The sequence below is a fragment of the Equus caballus genome, chromosome 15 (assembly GCF_041296265.1).
Source record: "Equus caballus isolate H_3958 breed thoroughbred chromosome 15, TB-T2T, whole genome shotgun sequence".
Classification (NCBI taxonomy): domain Eukaryota; kingdom Metazoa; phylum Chordata; class Mammalia; order Perissodactyla; family Equidae; genus Equus; species Equus caballus.
In genome coordinates this window covers 27,110,099-27,134,466 of record NC_091698.1, presented here as the reverse complement: position 1 = coordinate 27,134,466, position 24,368 = coordinate 27,110,099, and the positions used below count along the sequence as shown (strand labels likewise).

General features: G+C 47.6%; 1 protein-coding gene across 3 annotated transcripts in view; it reads right to left on the bottom strand.

Annotated features, from left to right (window-relative positions):
* The window catches only part of FAM178B (family with sequence similarity 178 member B), a 101,027-nt gene that overhangs the window by 56,500 nt on the left and 20,159 nt on the right, over positions 1-24,368 (bottom strand). For all 3 annotated transcript variants that reach the window (XM_023618627.2, XM_023618629.2, XM_023618628.2), the window contains exons 6-8: positions 19,773-19,925; positions 13,482-13,587; positions 9,684-9,768 (exon numbers count right to left, since the gene is read on the bottom strand). In XM_023618627.2, coding sequence (XP_023474395.1) covers positions 9,684-9,768; positions 13,482-13,587; positions 19,773-19,925 — 344 coding nt within the window. The remainder of the gene's footprint in view (positions 1-9,683; positions 9,769-13,481; positions 13,588-19,772; positions 19,926-24,368) is intronic.

Genomic DNA, 24,368 nt, shown 5'->3' with positions numbered 1-24,368 from the left:
AATGGAAAGACACCCATGTTCATGGATTGGAGGATTTAATATTGTTAAGAGTATCAATTTGCCCCAAATTGATCTAAGATTCAGTGCAATCCCAATAAAGACTCCAGCAGGATTTTTTTTGGTGGAAAACGACAAGCTCATTCTAGAATTTATATGAAAATGCTAAGGACCCAGAAGAGCCAAAACAATTTTGAAAAAGAACAAAGTTGAAGGATTTAAACTATCTGAATTCAACACTTATAAAGCTACAGTAACCAAGACAGTGGGGGTAAACTTAGACATATAAATCAATGAAACACAACAGAGTCCAGAAATAGACCCACACATATATGATCAATTGATTTCTGATAAAGGTGTCAAGATAATTCAATTCAGAAAGGATAATCTTTTCAAAAAATGGTGTTGGAACAAGTAGATAGCCATGTGTAAAGAAATTAACCTTATCTTACACCGTAAACAAAAATTAACTTGAAATGAATCATTGACCTAAAAGTAAAGCTAACTATAAATTATAAAACTTATTTTAATTATAAAAATGATAAATTATAAAACTAAAGTATAAAACTTCTAGAAGAGGGGCTGGCCCCGTGGCCGAGCGGTTAAGTTCGCGCACTCCGCTGCAGGCGGCCCAGTGTTTCGTTGGTTCGAATCCTGGGCGCGGACATGGCACTGCTCACCAAACCACGCTGAGGCAGCGTCCCACATGCCACAACTAGAAGGACCCACAACGAAGAATATACAACTATGTACCGGGGGGCTTTGGGGAGAAAAAGGAAAAAATAAAATCTTTAAAAAAAAAAAAAAAAAAAAAAAAACTTCTAGAAGAAAACAGGAAAAGATCTCAGTGACCTGGGTTTCACAAATATTTCTTAAATATGACACTAAAAGCACAAACTATAAAATATCAATAAATTGTACCTCACTAAAATACAAAAACTTTTGTTCTTCAAAAGATACTGTCATGCAAATGAAAAGGAAAGCCACAGATTGGGGAAGATTTGCAAAACATGTATCTGACAAAGAACTGTAACTAGAATATATAAAGAACTCCTACAATTCAATAAGAAGACAACTCAGTAAAAAAAATGGACAAAAAGACCTAAACAGACACTTCACTAAAGAAGATATACAGATGGCAAATAAGCTGATCATCAGTCTTTAGGGAAATGCAAATTAAAACCACAATGAGCTACCACTACATACCTATTAAAAACACTGACTATTGCAAATGGTGGGGAGGCTGTGGAGCAACTAGAACTCTCCTACTCTGCTGGCGGGAAATGGTACAACCACTTTAGAAAACAGTTTGGCAATATCTTAAAAACTTAAGCATACATTTACGACATGACCCAGCCCATCCACTTGTAGATATTTACCTCAAGGGGAAAGAAAGCAGATGTCCACACAAAGCCTTGCATAAGAATGTTTACAGCAGCTTTATTTTGATAGCCCCCAAAGTGAAAACAACCAAAATGCCCATCGATAGGGTGACTAGATAAACAAACTGTAGTACATCCATACAACAGAATACTTCTCTGGGCCAGGCCGGGCCCGTGGCCGAGTGGTTAAATTAGTGCGCTCTGCTTCGGAAGCCCAGGGTTTCACCGGTTTGGATCCTGGACACAGACACGGCACCACTCATCAAGCCATGTTGAGGTGGTGTCCCCTCATAGCACAACTAGGAGGACCTACAACTAGAATATACAACTAAGTATGGGGGGCTTTGGGGAGAAGAAGAAGAAAAAAACAAATACTGGCAACAGATGTTAGCTCAGAGCCAATCTTTAAAAAAAAAAAAAGAATACTACTCGGCTATGAAATGGAATAAACTACTGAGATACACAACAATATGGATAATTTCAAAATAATTATGCTGAGTGAAAGAAGTCAGACACAAAAAACAGTACCTACTGCATGATTCCATTTATATAAAATTCTAGAAAATGCAAACTAATCTGTAGTGATAGAAAGTAGGTCAGTGGTTTCCTAGAGACAAAAGGGGTGAAGGAGATGAATTAATTACAGAGTGACAAGAAAACTTTGAGGGCAATGGACACTATTATCTTGACTGTGGAGACAGTTTTATGGGTATATACACATGTCCAGTGTATCAACTGTACACTTTAAATGTGTACAGGTTAATGTATGCCAATTATACCTCAATAAAAGTGCTTTCTAAAAAAAGATGAGCTAAAACATAAATATAAGTGTTAATGTTTTCTTTCTGCACTGTGGTGGCTCATCCCACCTCTAGGAGCCTCTACTCTGGAGACCCCTCATCCAGAAAACCCTGCCTGACTTGTGCTGTGTACGCTGTCGCCTCTCCCGACATCCAGGGGAGAGAACTGGGAAACTCCGCGAAGAGTATCGGGAGGTAATTTCAGATGAATACCAAAGTGACAGAAGAAATACGGTGTGAATAAATCCATAAATACAAAAACATGTATTCTGTGGACTGTGCATTAATTTTCTGCCTGGAACGAATCACCAGAAACTGTTAATAATGAGCCTTTGGGGAGAGGAACTCACCGGGGAGTGAGGGTGGGAGAAAGGCTTTCAGTTTTCATTTGGTACCTTTCTCTGGTATTTGAATTTTCTGCACTTGGTATATAGAATACTTAAAAAAAAAAGGGTTATCTGGCTAGTGACATTATTAGTCTTTTTTTGGTTTTATTCTTTTTACAAGAAGCGATCTTATAAATATTATCTGGGAGGGAGGAAGGAAGGAAGGTACAGAAGGAGAAAGGAGAGAGAACGCAAGCAAGCAGTGACAGAAAAGAAAGTGACCCACAAAACAGGGGCCTGTCCAAGAGAGCCCCAAAGCCCCAACGACCACGACACTGGAGCTCTGGGGACAGAGTGAAAAGCACAGTGACCAAGTGAGGAAGAACAAAGCATCCAAAGACATGTTCATGAAAATGAAACTGATTTGTTCTGAGAGCTGAATTTCTCACCCACTTAAAAAGCATCCAAAGAATGTACTGGACAGGGCCATTTTATTTTATTATATTCTCCCTCTCCTACACAAATATTGTAGAAGTTGGCAGGGAATGGAAGGGATAGGTAAGAATGAACTACACTGTCCTGGAAGCTAACGGGAAAGGACCCAGGCGTGTTTTCTTCCTTTTCTGCAGTGTTTCCATCTCCCTGATGGAGCGCCTTCTCTCCAGGCCCTGCTGCCCCCTCAGCATGATTGGCACTGGGTTACTGGCCAGGCCTACATTGGCACAGCCAAAGCATGGCTGTTAAAGAAACATGAGGTCATTTCTTTCAAGCAATTCGTTGCACAAGAATATGTTTGCTTTCAAAACCAAATTGTGCCATAAAAAAAATGATTAGAGCTAATAAACGACTTCAGCAAGGTTGTAGGATACAAGGTCAATATATAAAAATCTGCTGTATTTCTACACACTAGCAGGGAACAATCTGAAATGAAAATGAAGAAAACAATTCCATTCATAATAGCATCAAAAACAATAAAATATTTAGGAATACACTTAACAAAAGACTTGTACACTAAAAATTACAAAACATGAGTGAAAGAAATTAAAGAAAATCTAAATAAATGGAAAGATATCTCATGTTCATAGATTGGAAGACTCAACATTATTAAGAAGGCAGTAACAGTCAAAGGTATTTACAGATTCAACACAATTACTATCAAAACCCCAGCTATAATTTTTGCAGAGACTGACAAGCCAATCCTAAAATTAATATGGTAATACAAGGGACCCAGAATAGCCAAAACAATTTTGAAAACCGCAAAGTTGGAGAACTCATACTTCCAAATTTCAAGACTTACTACAAGCTACAGTAATCACAAATTTGGTGTACTGGCATAAGGATAGATATATAATATAAATCAAGGAATACAATTGAGAGTCCAGAAATAAACTCATACATCTATGTCAACTGATTTTCGACAAGGGTGCCAAGACAACTCCATGGGGGAAGAACAGTCTTTTTGACAAATTCAGTGCTGGGAAACTGAATATCCACATGAAAAAGAATGAAGCTGGGTCCCTACCTCACACCATATACAAAAATCAACTCAAAAAGAATCAAAGACCTGAATGCAAGAACCAAAACTATAGAACTCTCAGAAGAAAACATAAGGGAAAATCTTCATGACCTTGGACTAGGCAATGGTGTTTTGACACCAAAAGCACAAGCAACAATAGAAAAAAATTAATTAGACTTTATAAAAATTAAAAACCTTTGTGCATCAAAGGCCACTATTAAGAGAATGAAAAGATAACTCACACAGCGTGAGGAAATATTTGCAAATCACATATCTGGTAAAAGTCTAGTATCCAGAGTATATAAAGAACTCTTGCAACTCAACAAAAAAAACCAAATAACCCAATCAAGAAATGGGCAAAGTATTTGAATAGATGTTTCTCCAAAGAAGATATACAAACGGCCAATAAGTACATGAACAGATGCTCAACATCCTTAGTCATTAAAGAAATGCAAATCCAAACCACAATGAGATACCACTTCACACCCACTAGTCTGGCAACTGTCAAGAGATGGACAATAACAAATGTTGGCAAGGATGTGAAGAAATTGGAACCCTCATACATTGCTGGTGGGAATGTAAAATGATGCAGCCACCTCAGAAAACAGTTTGGCAGTCTCTCAAAAAGTTAAACATAGAGTCAACATATGACCCAGCGATTCCACTCTTAAGTATATATTTAAGAGAACTGAAAACATATGTCCCCATAAACACTTGAATTCAAATGTTCATAGCAGTATCATTCACAATAGCCAAAAAGTGGAAACAACCCAAGTGTCTATCAACTGGTGAATGGATAAAATGTGGTATATCCTTACAATGGAATATTATTCAGCCACAAAAAGGAATGAAGTACTAATACATGCTACAACATGCACGAACCTTGAAAACATTATGCTAAGAAGCCAGTCACAAAAGGTCACATATTCTATAATTCCATTTATATGAAATGTCCAGAATAAGCAACTCCATGGAGACAGAACATAAGATTAGGGATTGCCAGGGGCTAGGAAGAGTGGAGAGTGGGAAGTGACTCCTGATGGGTATAAGGTTTCTCTTTTTGGGGTGATGACAATGTTCTAGGACTAGATAGTGGAGATGGTTGAACAGCTCTATGAATCATATTGAATTATATACTTTAAATGAGTGAATTATATGGTATGTGAACGACAACAATTCTGTCCCAGTCTTGCCAAATACTTCACTGTGCCTGCAAGGGCCCCCACTGTCCTCCAAGATCTGGCCCCAAAAGTTCCAGCTTATCTCCTACTTTGCCCCCTTTAAGGATGCCCCAGTCTCCCTACTCTCGTCTTTGTTCCCACTGCTCCCTGCTTACCTCGTATCTCTCCACATCCAAATCTTATCCCCTGGTTGCAAACCAGTGGAGCTATATTCCATCTACAGTGAAATATAGTCTGCAGATGGGTTCACAGTGGGAGGTTTTTGGGTTTTGTTTTTTAGCTGAATTAGTTACCAAGAGACTTCACGTAAATGTCCATATACTGCATATGGCAGATTCTGCTGGCTGCCTGTCCAAGCGCCATGTTTCCCTTCTTCCCTGGTAAGGGAGCCCGGGTTTTGTCCCAGTGACTGTGCAGGGAAAGTGGGTCCACCCCAGCGGATGAACCACGTCATCCCAATTATCTTTGCAGGGCCTGGTCAAGGGTGACTACTGGAACGGTCAGAACTCTGAGCCACACGAAACAGAAACAGGCTCTGGCAGTTTGAGCAGAAAACAGTTTTCTTACATGTCAGAAGCCAACTGACCATAAAGCTAATGAAGCTTCAGTGCCAGGGCCCCTCGCCTGCACGGCCCCCTGTGAGTGTTCTAGGTTAGGCAGGGAGGCCAGGTGGCAATCAGCAGGTACTTCTACACAAACATTTCTGGAAAATATCCTAAAGAGATATAGGAGAAAGGGACCTGAACCACCCAAGGCTCAATATTTGGTATGATTTCTTTGTTCATTCTAAATAAATGTTCACTTTCATACTTAGTTTTCCATGTAATGAATTAGATGACTCAGATGTTAGAATTACATAAAAAGATTTTAAAGCAACTATTATAACTATGCCCAAGGTAGTAAAGGAAAATATGCTCATATTGAATGAACAAATAAGAAATCCCAGTAGAGAAATAGAATCTATTAAAAAAAAAATAAAGAACTAAGCGGACATTCCCAAACTGAAAATTCAAGTATTTGAAAGGAGGCTGGAAAAGTGAATCTCCTGGATTCTACCCTGAGGGGTAGGATTCATGAGGCTGAAAATTCTTCAGACACAGCCATGCTGTTCAAAGGGCACCAGACAGTCAGAAAACACGGCAAGTGTCCTCTAAAGACTGTGACCCTGTTCTGTCTAATGAAACAAAATGGAAAGAATGTCCTGATAAAAAGAGAAAAGTATGAGAAGAGCAGATCTCTTATCCTCCACCTTGAATACTGTTGTTTTAAGAAAACATGATGGTGCTTGGAGCTATGGCAGCTACTTTGCAACCTTGGGGGGAAGTAGTGAGAAGGGAGACACAGAAGCTAAGCCAGAGCCCTGATCCTGCTGATCTGCTGCACAGGCCATGGACCTGCTTCTGGATTTCTTGTTGTCTGAGATAAACCTCTCTTACTTGGGTATTTGTTACTTATAGTCAAAGTAGATCCTCACTAAAACACAGCTTCTCTTGCAAATGGAGAGATCTGGCAATACGGGACCTGCCAGCCTCTTTAGCCCGGGTACGATCCCAGCTGGTCCCTGTAGGAAACTGAGTTTGCAATCCCTGCACTACGTATCTTTTGAGAGCTGGATCAACTGCCTCCTCTTCTACAAAGCTACTCCCTATTCCTGCCTTCCCCCCTGCCAACCCCATCTAGCTAGAAGTAATTTCCCTCTCTTGGAAACTCCCAGTTGTGCCACTGCCTCCTTTCTAAATCCCACTGTAATTGCGTCTTTCATTCCCTCCCACATGGCTATCAGTCTTCTGAGGGCAGGAACCACATCTCATTCATCCCTGTATCTCCCTCTGCCATCTAGTGAGGTGCCTGAATACAGGAGGCATTCAATGTATGTTTGCTGAATCAATGAATAAACACTGCCTGCAACAAAGAATGCCAGTGTTCCAGGATATCCCATTCTCCAGGCTCACCAAGGAGCTTTTAACGGGTGACGTGTGCTGCTTCTCAATCCAGGAGAATAATTCCCACCACATCCCAATACTCCTAGGCTCCTCAGCCGTGAGCCCCAGGCACCTGGAGCACACTCTGAAGCCTGCATCCCAGGCCCTGCCTTGGCTCTCCCCTTACTCAGGAGTAAGCGGGATAAAGGCAATTGTATAAGACCCTTCCCAGGTCAGTCTGGGAATTACCACCAGTCACCACACACTCCAGGAAAGGATGGAAACTGACACACAGACAAATCTTCCCCATTTTACAAGAGAAAGGCCAGGCAACTTGAAAACACACACACCAGTCACAGATGCAAATGGGAGGGAAGGCAGGCCCATGGTTCTGCGTCAGACGCTGTGCTCCCTGCCGAGGACAAGGACACTCAGAGCACCTCAACCTGTTGACAGATCCTAAGGAGCATGACTTCCTTTCATATCAATCCTGGGTCTAATTTAACCTTACAAATGCTTCCTGAACTGGATGCTGATTTTCTGGTCCAGCTTCTGGTAGATTCTCTCCTGGGACCTGGCTCTTGGCTCTGGACTTGGCTTTTAAAAAAATTATGGTGAAAAACATGTAACATAAAATTGGCCACCTTAACCATTTTAAGATGTGTACAGTTCAGTAGTGTTAAGCATATTCACATTGTTGTGCAACAGTCACCACTATCCATTTTCAGAACCTCTTCATCATCCCAGACTGAAACTCTGTACCCGTTAAACAACAGCTCTCCATTCCCCCTCCCCCTGGTCCCTGGCAACCACCATTCTCCTTTGTGTCTCTATGAATCTGACTGGTCTACGTACTTCATATAGACAGAATCACATAGCTTTTGTTCTTCTGTGTCTGGCTTATTTAATTTAGCATAATGTCCTCAAGGTTCATCCAAGTTACAGCAGGTATCAGAATTTCCTTCCTTTTTAACGCCAAATAACATTTAATTCCATGTGTATACCATATTTTGTTTATCCATTCATCCATCAGTGGACATCTGGATTACTTCCACCTTATGGCTATTGTGACTAATGCTGCTGTGAACACGGGTGTACAAATATCTGTTTGAGTCCCTGCTTTCACTTCTTTTGTGGACCTTTGACTTTTCCTGAATTAGTCAAGATCCTGACCTTGGGTGTGCAATTCTCTAGGCCAGCCTCTATTCTAACAGGAGGGAAAGAGAACCCCAGGCTGGGCTCTTAGGTGATGCCATGAGAAACGCTCTGGAGTCCCTGACTGGGAACTCAGAAGCAGGTTCCTGGCCCCTCCTGATGGAGAGGGAATCAGGGACAATGTGCCAAGAAGCAAAGATGAGTGGGACGTCCCCTTTGTCTCTGCAGGAGGAGACACATACCATTGCACAGAGGAGAAGAGCGGGACAAGGGAGGCCTCTGTTCCCCGAAAGGGCAGGCATGCCGCAGAGGCGGCCTCAGAGGCTGGAGAAAGGGCAGCCCAGTCTGCAGGGGCAGAGGTTATGAAAAGGGAGAGGACATCAAGACTGGTGCTATTCAGAAGACCTCAGTTAGATGGGTCCCAGGCGTGGGTGTGGGGTATGGGGGAGGGGGAAGCAGGAGGAGTCTGGAATGCTCTAATTTGACAGATGGCCCCCAGCTCAGCCAACTCCTGAAGTAGGGAAGACACAAAGCAGAAATTCAAGGGCAGGGGGGCGGTTAATGGTGCATCATTGTCTATAACCTTGACCTTCAGAGCCATGTGCTTTGGTGTTTTAGTGGGAGGGTGGGCAGATCACAGCCAGCAGGAAAAGGCCGGGTCTGGACACCTGTGAATCCCTCTCACCCTCTGCTGTAAGCAACTTTCAACTGGTTACATGATATCTTTTGGTGCCAAGGTGTCTAGGTTCAGGTACCAAATGATGACAGCCTGCGAAGGGTACAGGCACTAAGGGGCAAATTAATTGCTTCTGTGGAACTCTGAACATCTTAACGTATAAGGATGACTTAAATGCACCCCTTAAATGTCAGGACCAAGGCACAGACTCAAGGCTCTCATTTCAGCCCAGCCCAAACTTAGAGGCTCTGCTGACACCCGAGGAACCAAGGAGGGCTGCTGGTGGGGGCACAGCTTCAGGGCCCTCCCCCTTGGTGACTCCAACCCAAGGAGCTCCCCTGATCTGATGCAGATGCTCCGGGAACCCTCCCAAACAAACTGGGGCTTTCAGGAAGAGCTCAGAGGCAAGCTGGCCCCTTAAATACAGAGAACCCACCTTCCAGACTGTTGTAGGATCCCAAGAGTCTGTGAGGTCACCCTGGACCTGGCCACGGTGACACAGATCTGAGGCCAGATCAAGAGGCCAAGGAGCCTGTTGGCTCAGCTTTTTGCTAACACCGGCACAAGAGCCAAAGATGGCCTGATGTCTCACATCCCGGTGAGGTAATTTCCCCACTAGCACCTCTCCTGCATGCCAGGCTCCAGAGGGCCCCAGAGCTGGGAACTATATCAGCTCTCCAGCTTGGGTACTCAGGGCACAAGTCTCCACCCCGCATCCCAGTACTGACCGGACTGACAGAAGAGCCCATCCACGCTGAGATCCCACAGGAGACCAAAGGCTCCCAAAGAAGTTTCTGGAGGCCATGTCAACAGCTAGGAAGAGAAAAAACAGGTTACTGGGTCATTCCTACGGAATAATAGTAGTAAACCTTTACCACTCCACATTAAGTAAATACCATTTAATCCTCACAAGTCCACATGGTAGAAGGATATTGTCATTACTGCCATTTTACAGATGAGGAAACCAAGCTCAGAGGGGTCAAGCAACTTCCCCAGGTCTCTGTGACTTAAAATCACCTACTTTGTCCACCTCCACGTGTGAGAGACCTGCTCCTTTCGCCCCTCACTCCCAGTGGTCACAGCATGCCCCTCTGGGGCAGGGCCAGTGTAGGAAAGAGAAAGGACTTGAAGGCACTCGAAGGTACAGTCAGCTGAACAACAAGAACTCGGACCCTGTCCGTGATCCTCACGTCATTTCCAGGTCAGCACCTTAACTTCCAGCCATCTGAGAGCACCAGCAGTCCTTGGCACCGCGCACAGAGCCTCAAACAACCTGCCAGGGGGCAGGTCCCCACCTGACTCAACTCACCTGACTTGAATGCTCCTTGAGTCTGAGGGCCATAAGCTGGGAATTTGGAATGTGAAGAGAGCATGATATGAACAGGGGCAGTGGGACAGTACCCTCTCCACCAGTGCCATCCAGTCTGGGGACACACAACCGAGGCCAGACCTCAGAGGTAGGGCAGTGCCTTGGCACCCTGCTCCTGCCCGTGGTCAGCCAGGCTGTGCATTACGCCATCCTCCCCAGACTGCCGAGGAAAGCCCACTGTGGTGGGCAATCTGGGCACGATGCTTTCACGACCGAGGCTCTCATCCCCAGGGGCTGGGCACTGCTGCTGGCTGGGGGCCCTGAGCTGAGTCCCTCTCTGGGCATCAACCTTGGAAGGAGGGAGTGGTCACCAGAGGTCACACTCCCTCTCCAAGTGCAGCCTTCATCTGATAACTAGCCGATGCTGGGGTCCAAAGGGCTGGACCCCTTGCTTCAACTAGCACAACTCTAAAGGGTCACCCCAGTTCCAGAGGCCCCGGCAGGTGGCTGTGGCTTCGTGCATTTGCTTTTCCCCTCAGCTTCTCTCTCTGTGAAGCTGCTGCTCTCCCGCCCTCCCTCCAGGGTGTGGTTCCTGAGAGCACTCCCCAGGAAACCTGCAGAGAAACCGCCTCTCAGACTCCGCTTCCCGGGACCTGACCAGAGACACCAGGACTCTGCCTTCCTCTCCAACGTCTTCACAGTTGAACACTGGCTCGTCTCCCAGCATGAATATAAATTCACCGAGAGAGTGTGCTACCTGCTTTTGTCTAGCCTCCCCAGCAAGGCTCACCTGGCAGATACAAACTAGGTGACGAGCTTAGGTAATTCGTGAGCACTAACGTTGAAGACTATTCACCCAGCACCCACTGTACACTTTACTGAAGACCCTGGGAAAGGGAGGGGGCAGGCAGCAGGACCTAGTCCCCATGGGAACTCGGAATGCCTTTTCCAAAGAAACGGCTGAATGAGCAGGATTGGGAGGTCTGCCCAACTCACCCATCCCTTACCTTCCAGAATCAACCCAGGTATGCAACCCCAGTGACCTTGTTCACCTAGTTGCCTTTGATTGGACTTTTTGATTGAGGGGGTCACTTAACCCCTCTTAGGCCAACCAGACTCTCCTTCCTGGGAATTTTCTTAGCCATGGAACCTGAGGAATAGAGAAAAGCTAAGGCCTGTCCTAGGATCTCGACCCTTCTCCATCCTGGTTCCAGCTCTTCCTGAGGCCCAGCTGTATCCCTGCCCTTGGATCCCACCAACTACCCTTGCACCTTTATAAGAATCCCCTCAGCAGCTTCAGGGAGACCCCACGGACTCTGTCTCTGCAAGCAGAGTCCTCACTGAGAGCGGAGGTGCTGAAGTTTGCTGCGCACCACGGCCACATTCTGTGCACTTACTTGGGACAACATTTCCAACATCTTTCTACCCCTAGAGCTTAGGATGTAGCAGGTCCTCAGGTCTGCCTATGAATGAAGAAACGCTACTATTTCTATGGGAAAATATGTCCCAAGTGGCAAGAAAACCAAAACCTCAAAAGTGAAATATCAGAGTCCATTCTGCTAAGGCCTGTTGTGAGACCATGTGAGTGGCCACATGGTCACTGTGTTGGGCAACCGTCAGCGACCCTGCCCCTCCTTCCCCTCCAGAGCCAAAGACGTTGGACAGAGTCTGGCCAAGGAGGGTCCCGAGGCCCAGGCATCCCTTCCACCCGTGTGGCTTCAGCCGTGGGGCAGGAGGAGCTTTCGTTTCTCCTTCCTCAAGATGGAGAACCAGAACCAACTGCTGCACTAACACCATTCCTTCCAGATGACGCCAGGCCCTAGGCAGAGCTTTGGGGGGACCACACAGACAAGACAGGTCCCAGGATTCCCTCCTTTAACCTTCACATGGGACTATTGGCCCCAGGTTACAGAGTACTAAGTGGCAGAGCTGGAACTCGCACCTAGTCTGTCTGGCCTCAGAGATGGGTCCTCTGCTCCATGGCCCCTCCCAGGGTGACAGAGGTGGGAGAAGAGACCGGTGGGGGTGGGGGGGGGGTTGGCCAACCCTCTGAGGGCTAATCGACAGGGAAGGCTGTCCACACCGTGTCAGGGTCACACAAGGACCCTCTGTCGGCGATGTCTCAGACGAGCTCTTTGTACCTCCCAATGCTCGATTATGTGTTTTGTCATACACTGTGCAAGGAGCAATGAGGAGCTGCACTGACTAGGGGCAGAGAATAATGGCCGCACTGTTCCCTGTTATTGGCCTGCCATTCCCACTGGGCCTGGGGGAAGGGCAAGAGCAGCAGCCACACACAAGGGCCCCAAAAACCGAGGGTATCTTTTTCCGCTGGGGCAGGGAGGGGCAATAGGAAGGATCCCAGAGGGCAGAAGAGAGATCTGGAGGGCTCTTTCTGGAAGGCAGCCAGTCTGCTGATGCTGAGAAGTTCCTAGAACAATCCACCCAGCACGGGGGCTCTAATTTACAGCTGGGGTCCAGGCTCCAACTGGCAGGAATGAGACCAGCTGGAACTTGTGACCTGCCCGTCCCCAGGCAGGGATGGTCCTGGATGGGGGCCAAGGCTGCATCCTCATGCCTTGCATTCAGATCACAGCAGCTGGTTCCTGGGCTGTCCCTGCTGGCTTCTCACTGTCTTTCTCAGTACAGAGGTTTCAAGTGTGGGGCAGAATGCATGTTCCCCCAAGGCAAAGTGCTCCAGCAGCAACCAGAAGGGAAGACAGAGCAGCTGTCCTAGGCTTTTCCAGTTGACCTACAACCCGACAGAGGAAGGCAAACAAACACCTGAGCACCAACAGCTCTAAACTCATGAGATGTCTTCACACCTCCAAGCGCGCTGCAGGGCCTACGGTGGCCCCTGAGCAGGCCTCCTGCTGCTTATGGGACCAGGGCCAGGACTTGTAACCTAGAGTAGAGATCAGCTTGGACACAATGGAAGCCCCTGTTGAGTAGCACGGACTGAACCTCAGAGAGGGCTTCTGGTGGCAGAGGAAACACCCTGGGAGGCACTGCCCTGAGGGGGAGCAGAGTGAGACCACAGGCTGGTCCCTGCATCTCCCTGCCTCAGTCATCACAAGCCTTCCTCCCTCCTCTTGCCTCAGCTGGGACAAATGCAACAGCCCCCAAGACCAGAAGAGGGTGCGTGCCCAGCCCCTCCCTGTATGAGCTATTCGGCCAGAATGCTCCCGCCACCTAGTGGCAGGTCTGTGGTCCTCACCTGGAACAGCCACTGGAGCAGGGGCACGGGGCAGTCATGCGTGTGGAGGTACAGGTTGCTCAGGAGGCCGCTGCGAAGGAAGGAGAGCTGCTGGGCCGGCGGGGAGCTGCGGGGGCAGAGGAGCGAGGTTAAGAGAGGCCGCCTGCAGCCGTCCTCAACACACCTGTCTCAGTAAAACTGAGGGAGATTTTCATATTTCAGCTTCACTGGGACACCAGAATCACCTCAGGAACTGCTACGGACAAAATGCTTACAGAGCCCATGATGTGAGCAGCTGTTGGAAGGAAAACAACTCACGTCACCATCAGAATCATCTGCTCTCCGTGAACACATCTCACAGTGTTTTAAACACACGATGGCGGCATACTTTCCATTTGATGGAAGGGAAAACTGAGGTATTTACCAGGTTGCAAAAAGGATCTGTGTCGAGATGAGGAACAAACCCAGGAGTCACACCTCTCAGCCGAGGGCTCCGGCTGCACCAGGCAGACAGAATTACCCATGAGGCCCAGGTGGGGCCAGCGTCTGGGGTTTGGTTACACAGAGCATTTCTGCCCGGTCTTGTGTTTTCCAAAACAAAGGGGACATCTGAGAAGATGGGAAAATAACAGAAAGGGGCCCAAGACAGGGAAGTTCTGGGAAGGAAATAACAAATGAGGGTGCCATGGAGGATTTTTAAGAAACCAATGGGTAGCAACTGTCACAGAGCTGAGGGAATGGCGCTCAGACTCGCCACGTGCTGCGATTCCATTCACAACGCGGTGCTGTCGAGCCACTCCCTCCTACCAGGAGCTCTCAAAATCAGACTGCTGGTGTGGGAAGGAGGCCTGCTTTAATCCATTGTTGCCCTGGTAGGTCATCTGGACCTACAGGATCCCAGATCCCTGAAAAATCAGCAGTTGAAATATTCCGTGTGGTTTTAGGGCCTCCGCTGGAAGGTCATTTCAGAGGGGGTGGCTGGAGGTCATCACCCTTGCTGTGCTCTTGGTCCTCCCCAGGGAGGCTGGGTTTGGGGCAGGATTCTCCAACTCTCTTTGCATTTTGTGAATACTCTTGCCTTCTCTTTCTAGATAATGTCCTAAATGCAATTAATATGGATTCCAGGAAATGAAAAAATAATTTCATGTTTTTTCTTCTTTTTAATCACCAAATCCATGCAAAGAACATTTCAGACAGCATTTAAAGTCATGACTCCAGATAGAAATTTCCTTGGTCAGCCCAAGCTCCCTCTTCTCCTTTTTAAAAAAGGACATATTTTAATCTGCCAGGAACAGAATGCTCCAAAACAAAGATTCTCCTCCGAGCCAAGCTGCTGTCTCCTTGAGTATGTCCAGGCAATTCACAAATTGTATATTTTTTTTCCCTAATCATTTAAGTTCAGAGGAGAAAGCGGCTTTGTTCCTGTGTTTGTGAAGTTGACTGCTCTAAAATAGACCTTTATTTGTACATACAAACACGTGTGCACCCCAGGGCTGCTGGCACACTCCACTCTGCTCCACGCGCTCGGTCACACAGACACTTTCACGAACTGACCGTGCGATGGACGCATGGTCTAGCACCCCGAATGCAGACAATACCCAAGCAAACGATGTCTGGAAGACCTCACAAATTGGCAGGACCTGGCCAGGGGCCATGTGGCAAGGAGGCTGGCGCTCCGGGCACTCTGAGGAGGCTCTGGCATTCTGCTCAGGGGGGCACCCCGCCAGTTTCTCAGTAGGGGAATTGATTGTACAAGCCCCTGTTGGCTCAGACCAGCACATTTCCAACTGCTGCTCCAAGAGAGATACCTCCCAGGTCACAAAATCTCCCTTCTGCTACACAGCCTTGCAGCACAGTTTCTGCCACAGAAACGGTCAGACTCGAAGTTCACTGCCGCTGAGTCAGGTTTAGTCTGTAAGACCAGGAGCAAGAGACAGGCAGAAAGGGCATAGTCCAGCTGTGTCTTGAAGCGAATGGCTTTCAAGGAATTCTGTGCCTGGAGCTGGATGAGATGCAAGGAATCTCCTCTGCAGGCAGGATCCCACGCCGAGTGTGCGTGCCAGGCGCGAGGGGAGTGCTGCTTCACCTCATGAAGCACGAGCCCTCTCTCCCTTCAGTGGAAGGGGCGAGGCTAACGGCCTGAGTAACCTCCAGCCTGGTGGAAGGGCAGGGATGGGTCTTGCATGCAGATACTTCCTGATCTGAGGCAGGAGGGAGAGGTGGGGAACACAGCACCTGTCCAGGAAAGCTGGAGAAAAGGGAAGGAGGTGGGAGGTGTGTTCCCTGAAAGCTCAAAAGCCTTGGGTTACAGAATGAACTCTTGGTAGATTTACAAAACCCCACGTCTCATCCACAAATCAAGAATGCTGACACTGGGTCCAAGTGGGCGGACGCTAAGGTCAGAAGTTATCCTGAGAATGTCAGAGGACCCTGGAGCAAGAACAGGGAGGACAGAGCCTCCCTTGGCAGCAGATGCCGTGCAGGCCTGGCTGCGTGCGAAGCCCCAGCTGTTGGACATCCCAGTGAGGGAGGTTCCCACCTGGGACAAGGAGCAACCACAGTCAGAATACTGCTAATTCCCAGCCATCATGGCAAGGACACAGGGCCACAGGAACAGAAGGAAGGAAGGGGGAAATTAGCCAAAAAGACAAAACAAGGGGACAATAAAAGAGGGGGCCAGCTTGGGTCAGCATGTTGGGCTCCTGGGAAGAGCTCTGACCTTGTACTTGTACTTTCTGTTCCTGATAATGCCCAAGTAAATCTTCCCCCAGCCTCTACTCCTCGTCTATTTTATGGGCAGCAGTCCCAGAGGGCAAAGTCTCTAAATGCCTTGGGAATCCCAAGTGATGGCACAGAGGGATAAACACCAAGTGTAGTTATTTATACAGCATCAGTCTCCACATCTTTGCCAAGTCACTCAAATGAAACTTTAATGCCCAGGGAGGACAGAAATGAGTAATGGTCAGAGCATTCATCCCTGCTCCTCTTCTTTCTCTTTCTTTCCTTTGTTTAAAGATAAGTGAGTATGACCCCATCAGGAGCCCAGGGACCCTAGCAACGCCCCAGCTGGCTGCTTCCTCTGCCTCTTGATTTCTGGGGGCAGTTGCAGCCAGCTGGGTGGCTCAGCCCTGTCCACACTCCGTAACTGCTGAATTTATTTCACCCAGGGTTCAACCCAGCATGCCAGGAAGAGGAGGAGGTGGTGGCCAAGCATGAGCTGGGGCGGCTTGGCCTCAGGGAGATCTGGTGCACAAGCCTCATTTACATCAAGGAAGCTCAGAGCCCCCCACTTTGTCCTGCCTGCTGAAGTATTCCTGGACAGAGGCCCCCCGCCAGCATGTTGGGCTCCCTGAAAACACTCTGCGAACATCTCGCAGGAACAGCGGCAGATGCATCTGGAGGACAAATGTGGGTCCTGACACTCCTGTGCACACTGTGGGGGCCCCAAAAGGACTGTGAATAATTCCGTAGGCAATCTCTACCCTTCCCTGGAGCTTGCTCCTGCCTCTGAGCTGCACGTGGGCGTGGGGCCCTGAAGCTTTTCCCCTTGGGGGATTGGATTTCCTTTTGGACTGTTGTCAAAGGAGGAGGAAAAAGTTCAGCCCCTGGTACCAACTTCTGTCATAAAGGCATGTGACTTTGCTCCCAGGGAACTGACCTGAGGTCACACATCCAGCAGGGTGATGAACAAGAGAGGATCATCCAGGTCATTTCCAGTCCCACAGCTGTGGGCTCTTGGGAGACGCGATCTTGCACAGAAACCTGCGTAGGTCCAATCCCGGAGGACGAGGATGAGGATGAGGACGTGGCCTGGAGCTCAGACACCAAGGCCCCCTGCACTTGCCCTGTGATCTGAGACAAAGTGCGGGCTTACTCGGTGCCGAGATTTCCCACTTTGTGTGGTAGGAAGAGAAATAATATCCCCCTTCACAGACGGGTAAGGAGAAGTGTATCTATTTCCAGGGTGATTTTATAAAATCATATTCACATTTTTTTTTTCCAAAGCCTCTAATGACAAAAATGATACATGTTCATTATAAAAGTTTGGAAAACATAGGAGAACATAATGAGGAAAATAAAAGTCCACCTGTAATCTCACAAAGTGTTAACTTTTTGTATGGCAAAAAATTGAACCATAACGCTTTTTGAGAGATCAAGTAATCTTTTATTCTTCCTCCATTTTCATGTTTCCTGCTGAAGACAACGGGATAATTATTGAATGACTGGTTTCTCCCACTCTTCTGCCTGGACTTGAAGTCCTTGGCACAAACAGGAAATAAAAGATGACCCCAAGGGTAAATGGTGACCTTCAGGAAGTGGCCCTTACCCACTGCATGGCAGGAGGCCCCAACCCAACCATGTGCGAGGCGCCGGGCATTCCTCCAGGCCCTCAGATCTGAGGCGCTGGCCGCACCGTGTCCTCTGTGCTCCATTAGCACACTCAAGGGAGGAGGGTCTGAATTCTTCGCTCCAGGGAAGCCAGCCAGCCACCTGGCCCCATTTGGCAGGGCTGCTCTGATCTCAGGTCCCCGCTCCACGGGCAGTCTCCTCTGTGAAGCACTTCCTGCCTGCCATCCAGCCCAGACAGAGAACCTGCTGTCAGCACAAACCCAGAGGAGGGCGCGACTGGAGCAGCTCTGAAAAATGCTTCCTTTCTCTGCCCCTTTCTGCCCATTCCTGCCCAGCACAGGCTTCATCCCTCTCCTTTCTCTAGCTCTACTTTCTTTCTTCGTTTCCCTTCATTCCTTTTTTCCCTTTTCATCATCTCTTTATTGGATACTTTTTCAATTTGGCAAAGTGAACCTTTACCAATATTCATTCACTCAGACTCAATCATTCACATCACATCCAGGGATACAGTCCAGACCTTCAGACAAATATTTACGTATGAAGATATTCTCTAACACATTGTTTATAACAGGGAAAAGGTGGAAATAACATGTATGTCAAAAAAATGAGGAAAATGGTTAAATGTGTTGGGGTATCAATGCCATGCAGCATTATTTCACCATTAACATTACATTGCTTATTTGCAATGTTTGGGTCTTATTTAGTTCCTGATTTGACCAATATATTAAAAACATTTACACGACAATCAAGGAAATCTGAATACTGACTGATATTAATGATATTAAGCAATGACTGTATTTTTTAGGTGTAATAATGGTATTTAATGGTATTATGCTTAGAGTTCTATCTTTTAGAGACACAAACTGAAGTATTTACAGGTTAAATTATATCTGTCTGAGATTTGCTTAAAAGATAATCCTGCCAGGACAATGTTAGTGGGCAGAAGTAGAGATGGAACAAGATTGGCTTTGAGCTGATAATTGCTCAAGTTGAGTGATGAGTACATGGAGGTACACTGTACGGTTCTTCCTACTTTTACATATGCTTGAAACTTTCCATGATAAAAAGTTTTAAAGGAAACACATCAAACCGTTATCTTTCTATTATATAAAAGATGGATTTAGAAATAATGAAATGACATAACAAAGCTCTCAATAGCTGGAAAAGAGAACAAGATTCCTGCATTCAAGTCCTAACGTGGCTAAAAGAGGCCACGGAAGCAGTCCAACCTCTGTGCTCCTTATGGGCTGGGGTGGGCCAGGTGGCTGCCTCTCCATCCCATGGGCAGCCAAGGCCCAGCAGGTTGCGCTGAATCCTGCTGGCTTTCTCTCTTATCCTTAGATATATGAACACACAATTGCAAGTGTTGGATGTTACTGTGGTAAAGCTTTTTTTTTCCAAATCCCCTTAAAAAGCAGCATGGTGGTTATGTGACAATGATTGTGAATTTACTTCCAAAGAGAAGAGGAACAGGCAGCTGTCCTAATGCTAAACAGAGGGTACTTGTGGCTGGGGACAACTCTTCAGTGTGAGCATCACACAGAGACTGAAGAAGTACAGTGTCTCCAATGAGTACATGCAAGGGATGATGACACGCTCTGGAAAACTACTGGATGGCCCAGAAAGTGGCTCCAGTGTTGATGGAGACATAACCCCAAAAGCATGCATGACGGGTCTGCCTAGTTATTCCATGAAACCAGGGTGTAGGGGAGGAAAAAGCCAAATAAATATGTCAATACAGTCTAATATTTGCTGTAATGTGGGATTTTTTTTAAAGTATGTGCATCTAAATTAGTAAATTAAATATTATAAGTAGACACATGTGACTACTTCTATCTATCTCTCTAAAAATTGACATGTCCAATTGGCTAAACACAGCTCTAGATTTCCTCATTTGGGGTGGTCCATGATTCTCACTGGACTCCATGAGGCAGGCAGTCTGGCCACATGGCCGACATTTACCTTAGGAACAGCCCTTCCAGGTGGCTGCGTGGCTTCAGGTGTGCAGAGTCTAGGATGCAAGGCAGGGGGTGACACCTGGGTAGAAACACGGTCTCGCCTGGATGTACTGGTGGGATGACCTGCAGTGACACGGAGAACCTCTCCACCAGCATCCTGGCAAAACAAGGGGTAGGGGAGCCGGGAATCAGCAGGTGCACCTGGTCTGCAGCATGGGAGAGGCCAGGGAAGGCCAGATGGCTGCACCTCCCCTGCAGCGGTGGCCTAGTAGGGAGAGGACCAGCGAGGACAGCGCCACCTGCTGACAGAGGGAGAGCCCATGAGAGGTAGACTGAGGAGCCCTTCCCCCTCCCACTCTCTGTATACACCCCAATCCCTCCCTCAGAGCCTTCGTCCAGGAGCCAGAAGTCCTGGTCCCAAACCCAGCCCCACCTGTGGGCTGTGTCTGGTTCAAACTTTAACTGAGTGCCCACGACATGCGGGTGCCAGGTGGTAAAGGATGGGTCAGGATGAAGGGGGTGGGCTGCCCTTGCAGGCAGAAGAAAAGTGTAAACAAATCATCACAACGCCCTCCAGTAAGTGGACCAGCCACAGAGCTGCCTACATGGGGCTGTGAGGGGCTGAGGAGAGAAGCGCCGGGCGCAGCCAGGGTCAAAGACAGCATCATGCAGTAAAGGAGCCTGGACTCTCCCCCTGGGCAGCATTCCTCAAGCTCTGTGATCAGAAGAACTCCGCAGGAAGCCTGTAAACACAGATGCCCAGGCCCTGCCCTGCCCTGCCCTGCCCTGCAAGTCTGACTTACAGATCAGAGCTGGGCCCACAGAGAGAAGGAAAAGGGAGAAGAAGAGGGCATGCATTCCAACTATATCGGGAGGGGTAAAAACTGGCAGGACTTCAAGATCCATTTATGAGGGAATGGGGGAAAGGGAGGCAGTTAAGATGATTCCTAAGAATGAGGTAAATCTTTGCACACGAAGGAGTGGAATGGACACCTGACCAGAGCACCTTGGGGATGAAAACACTAAGCAGCACAACAGGAAGTGTGTGTGTGTGCATGTCTGTGTGTGTAGGTGTACACAGAGACATGTGCACACACATTCTTAGACACATGCAACACCCCACACATATCTGACATACCCAGTTGTGGTTGCGGGTCATCCCTAGGGAACAGGATCAGGGGAGGGGGAAGGAAGGGGAGATATTTCCTGTTTACTTCATACAGCTGTGTTCTGCTTGACTTTGTAGCAATACAACACACATTTAACAACAATAACAAAATAAAAGAAGTTACAGGCACTGTGCCCCTCCTCTCACAGGGGTGGCCCACACACAGGTTCCCAGCCCAACTCTGAGACAGTGACACGGAGAAGGAACAGCACTTGGGGCTCCTGTCAGGAATTGGGACACAAGCAGCTGGCACTGGAGGTGGAGGAGTGTGGCTGGTGGCCAGCCCCTGGCCAGCTACAATCTGTCTCACTTTCTGAACAAGTGACCCAAGGTGAGGTGCTGACCCACATGACAGGGTTGTCCCGAGGATGAAATGGCACAATGAATGGGAATGACATTTGGAAAACCAGAGAGATTCTGATCCCACAGCCTTTTGGAAGCAGCCTCGGCAAACCACCACACAAGTGGTAAAACAATTTTCTGTTTTGTTAATTTCTTTGCCGTTTGCGTTTTTGAGTATCTATGGCTTCCTATGTTCCTTTTATAATTTTTAAAAATGTACAAATTATTAAACATCTATAAGAACTAGGCCCATCTGTAAAAGGGTCTTAGCCCTGTCCCTCAAACCATCGTACAAAGGGACTTTTGTGATATTAAATATAATGTATGTGCATTATTAAGAGTTCTGAGATGACTCTCACACATCTAATTGAGGATTTCCTGTGCAGTCCAAAAGTGAGGATAAAGGATGATGTTGTGCTTTAAATATCCTCTCTGTCCCCCTCCTTACCCCCCGGCATCAGCACACACATAAGGTCTTTTAACTTAAGAAAGAGAGAATACAGGACATCATCCATTCAAGATGCAAGCCAATCCTTAGACCAGGAGCAGATGACCTGCTCGGGATGCTCCGGTCCTTTTCCAATGGGCAACTGTGGTAGTCATGTGACTCCTGCTCACAGGTGACTTGTCTGGCAGATGACGGCTAGCCCCCAGCCTTGGCCTTACCCCTCCAGACCCACACCCTCCTTTTTCCTCCCTGGCCCCAGTCAGGGATGGAAGAGCCTGCTGCTTTGTACACTGGTGAGTAATTTTCTTTGAAGCAGAGTTGAACAGTCCCATCAAAATGATCCCACATTAAAACAACCACTTCAAAGTGGCTGTTGTCAAAAAGTCTTTCTCAAAGTACTACTAGAAAATGTCACAGGCCCAGAAAATTATCAGCAATTTCAAAGCCTGGAACACCTTCTGTCTTACACCAGCTGCCCAGATAACTCCCTTTCTGTGGGGAATTTCAAAACATTCAAGCCCTGACTTCCAGAATCCTGGATGTACTCAGTAGAAAGGCAAAGAGCTAGAATAATTATTCTTGCTACAGAGATTTTAAAGAGGTTTTGAAAGGTTTAATTCCAAGGCTGTCTATCCAGTGAATGGGAACCTGGAAACCAAATCCACAAGCCCCAACACAGAGAGAAAATTGCTCTCATCACTTAGGATGCCACCAAGGCACTCTTGTCCAGGGAGGCCTTTAGCTCAATCCCGCTGACTCCACCAGGTCTCTGTGCTCCACCACATCTGCCCTTCTGGGATTCAGCTTGCACAGTACCCTTTTCCTGGGTCTCTGGGCAGTGTGTGAGTAGCTCTCAGCCTATCTGGATGGCTCTTCAAATCTCAACACTCACAGATTTTCACAGTGAAAACTGATGCCAATTAGGAGGTAGGGGTCCTCCTACTCTAGGCCAGGGGTCAGTAAACAGCAGTCTGCAGCCAATGCCTGCCCGTTGCTGTAAACAGGGTTTTACTGCAACAAAGAGAGGCTCCCTCATTTAAGTATCCCCTACGGGAGCTCTCCGCTACAACACCAGAGCAGAGCTGAGTAGCTGCAACAGAGACTGTATGGCTCTCAAAGCCAAAAATATTCACTGTTTACAAACTTTACTGTTTGCTGATCCCTGATCTAGTCCAGATGTAATTATCAGAAAAACATGAGAAAAAAGCAAACAGCCAGCCAAGGCGTGGCTCATAATCATCTCTGGGTAATAATAGCAATGTAAACAATTTGGGGATCCTAAAAGTGGAGGCCCTGAGGAAGTCCTATGTTGCGACTTAATGATCCCTTAGTGAGTGGATGCAGAATGCTAACTTCGAGTGTGCATCACAACTTGCCCTATTGCTGCCTGGACCAACGCTAAATAACATAACTCAGACTTACAGAAAAAGCAAAGCCTGGACAGGCAGGTGATCCAGGGCATGTTGACCACCCTGCCCCAGTCACACGGCCGAGGTGGCCTCCTTCTGGAGCCCACCCCAGTTCCTCCTGACACATGGTTCCCGAGGGAGGAAGAGGAGGAGGGAAGGAGGGAAAAAAAAGGAAAGACAGATCTATCCTGATGCCACTTCCCTCTTCAATTACTGCCCATTTTTCTCTTTCGACTTCTCCTCCTGTTCGCCTATAAACCTATTCCAGTCAGGTTCATCCCAACTCATCCACAAGAGCTGCTCTTGTCAAGGTGACTGTGACCTCTACATTGCACCCTGGGACCCCTGCTCTTCTCTATATAAACTCACTCCCCAGGTGATTTCATCCAGTTCTGTGGCTTTCAATATCACTCCTACGTGGTGACTCCCCAGCTTGCCTCCCCAGACAAGGGCATCCAAGCGCCTACTTGATCTCACTCCTGGGATCCCCCGAACGAACTCTTGATCCCACGCCCCCACCTCCACCCCAGGTGGTGTCACTTAGTCTTCCCCAATTTAATTAAAGACAACTCCAACCTTCCAGTTGCTCAGGACCCTCAGGTGCCTGATTCCCATCTTTCTCCCACAGCCTCCATCCAGTTCATCAGCGAATCCAGTCAGTTCTACCCGGAAAACATATCCAGAACTTGCCTACTCCTCACCACCCCACATTCACTCCCAGTCACTCCCACCTCTCCCAGATTACTGCCGTGGTCTCCTTTGCCCCTCTGTCTCCCTTCTTCCACCCTCGCCCCCCTGGCCCCTCCAGTCTATCCTCAACACAGCGACAGAGGATCCTGTTCAGATGAGTGATGGCCAGCTCAGGCAGAAAGCTCTGGCACCAAGCCCACCCTGATCTGCTCTCCCCGACCTGCCGCTCCTCGCTGCTCCCCCAACACACGAGCTGCACTCCCACTGCAGGGCCCTGCCAGAGCTGCCTCTCACCTCCTTCAGGGTTCTGGTTAGAAGTCATCTGCTCATGGAGGCCTTCCCTGATCACTGGTCCAAAATCTCCCAACCCTCCCAACCCTCCTTATGCCCCTCCCTACTTTATCCTTTCTCATTAGCACTTGTCACATATCTTCATTCATCTTGCTCACTGTTTGTTTCCCTGCCCAAAAGCAAGCAACATGAGGGAAGAGATTTCTGCTTCAATTTGTTCCTGCTATATCCCCAGAGTCTGTAACAGAGCCT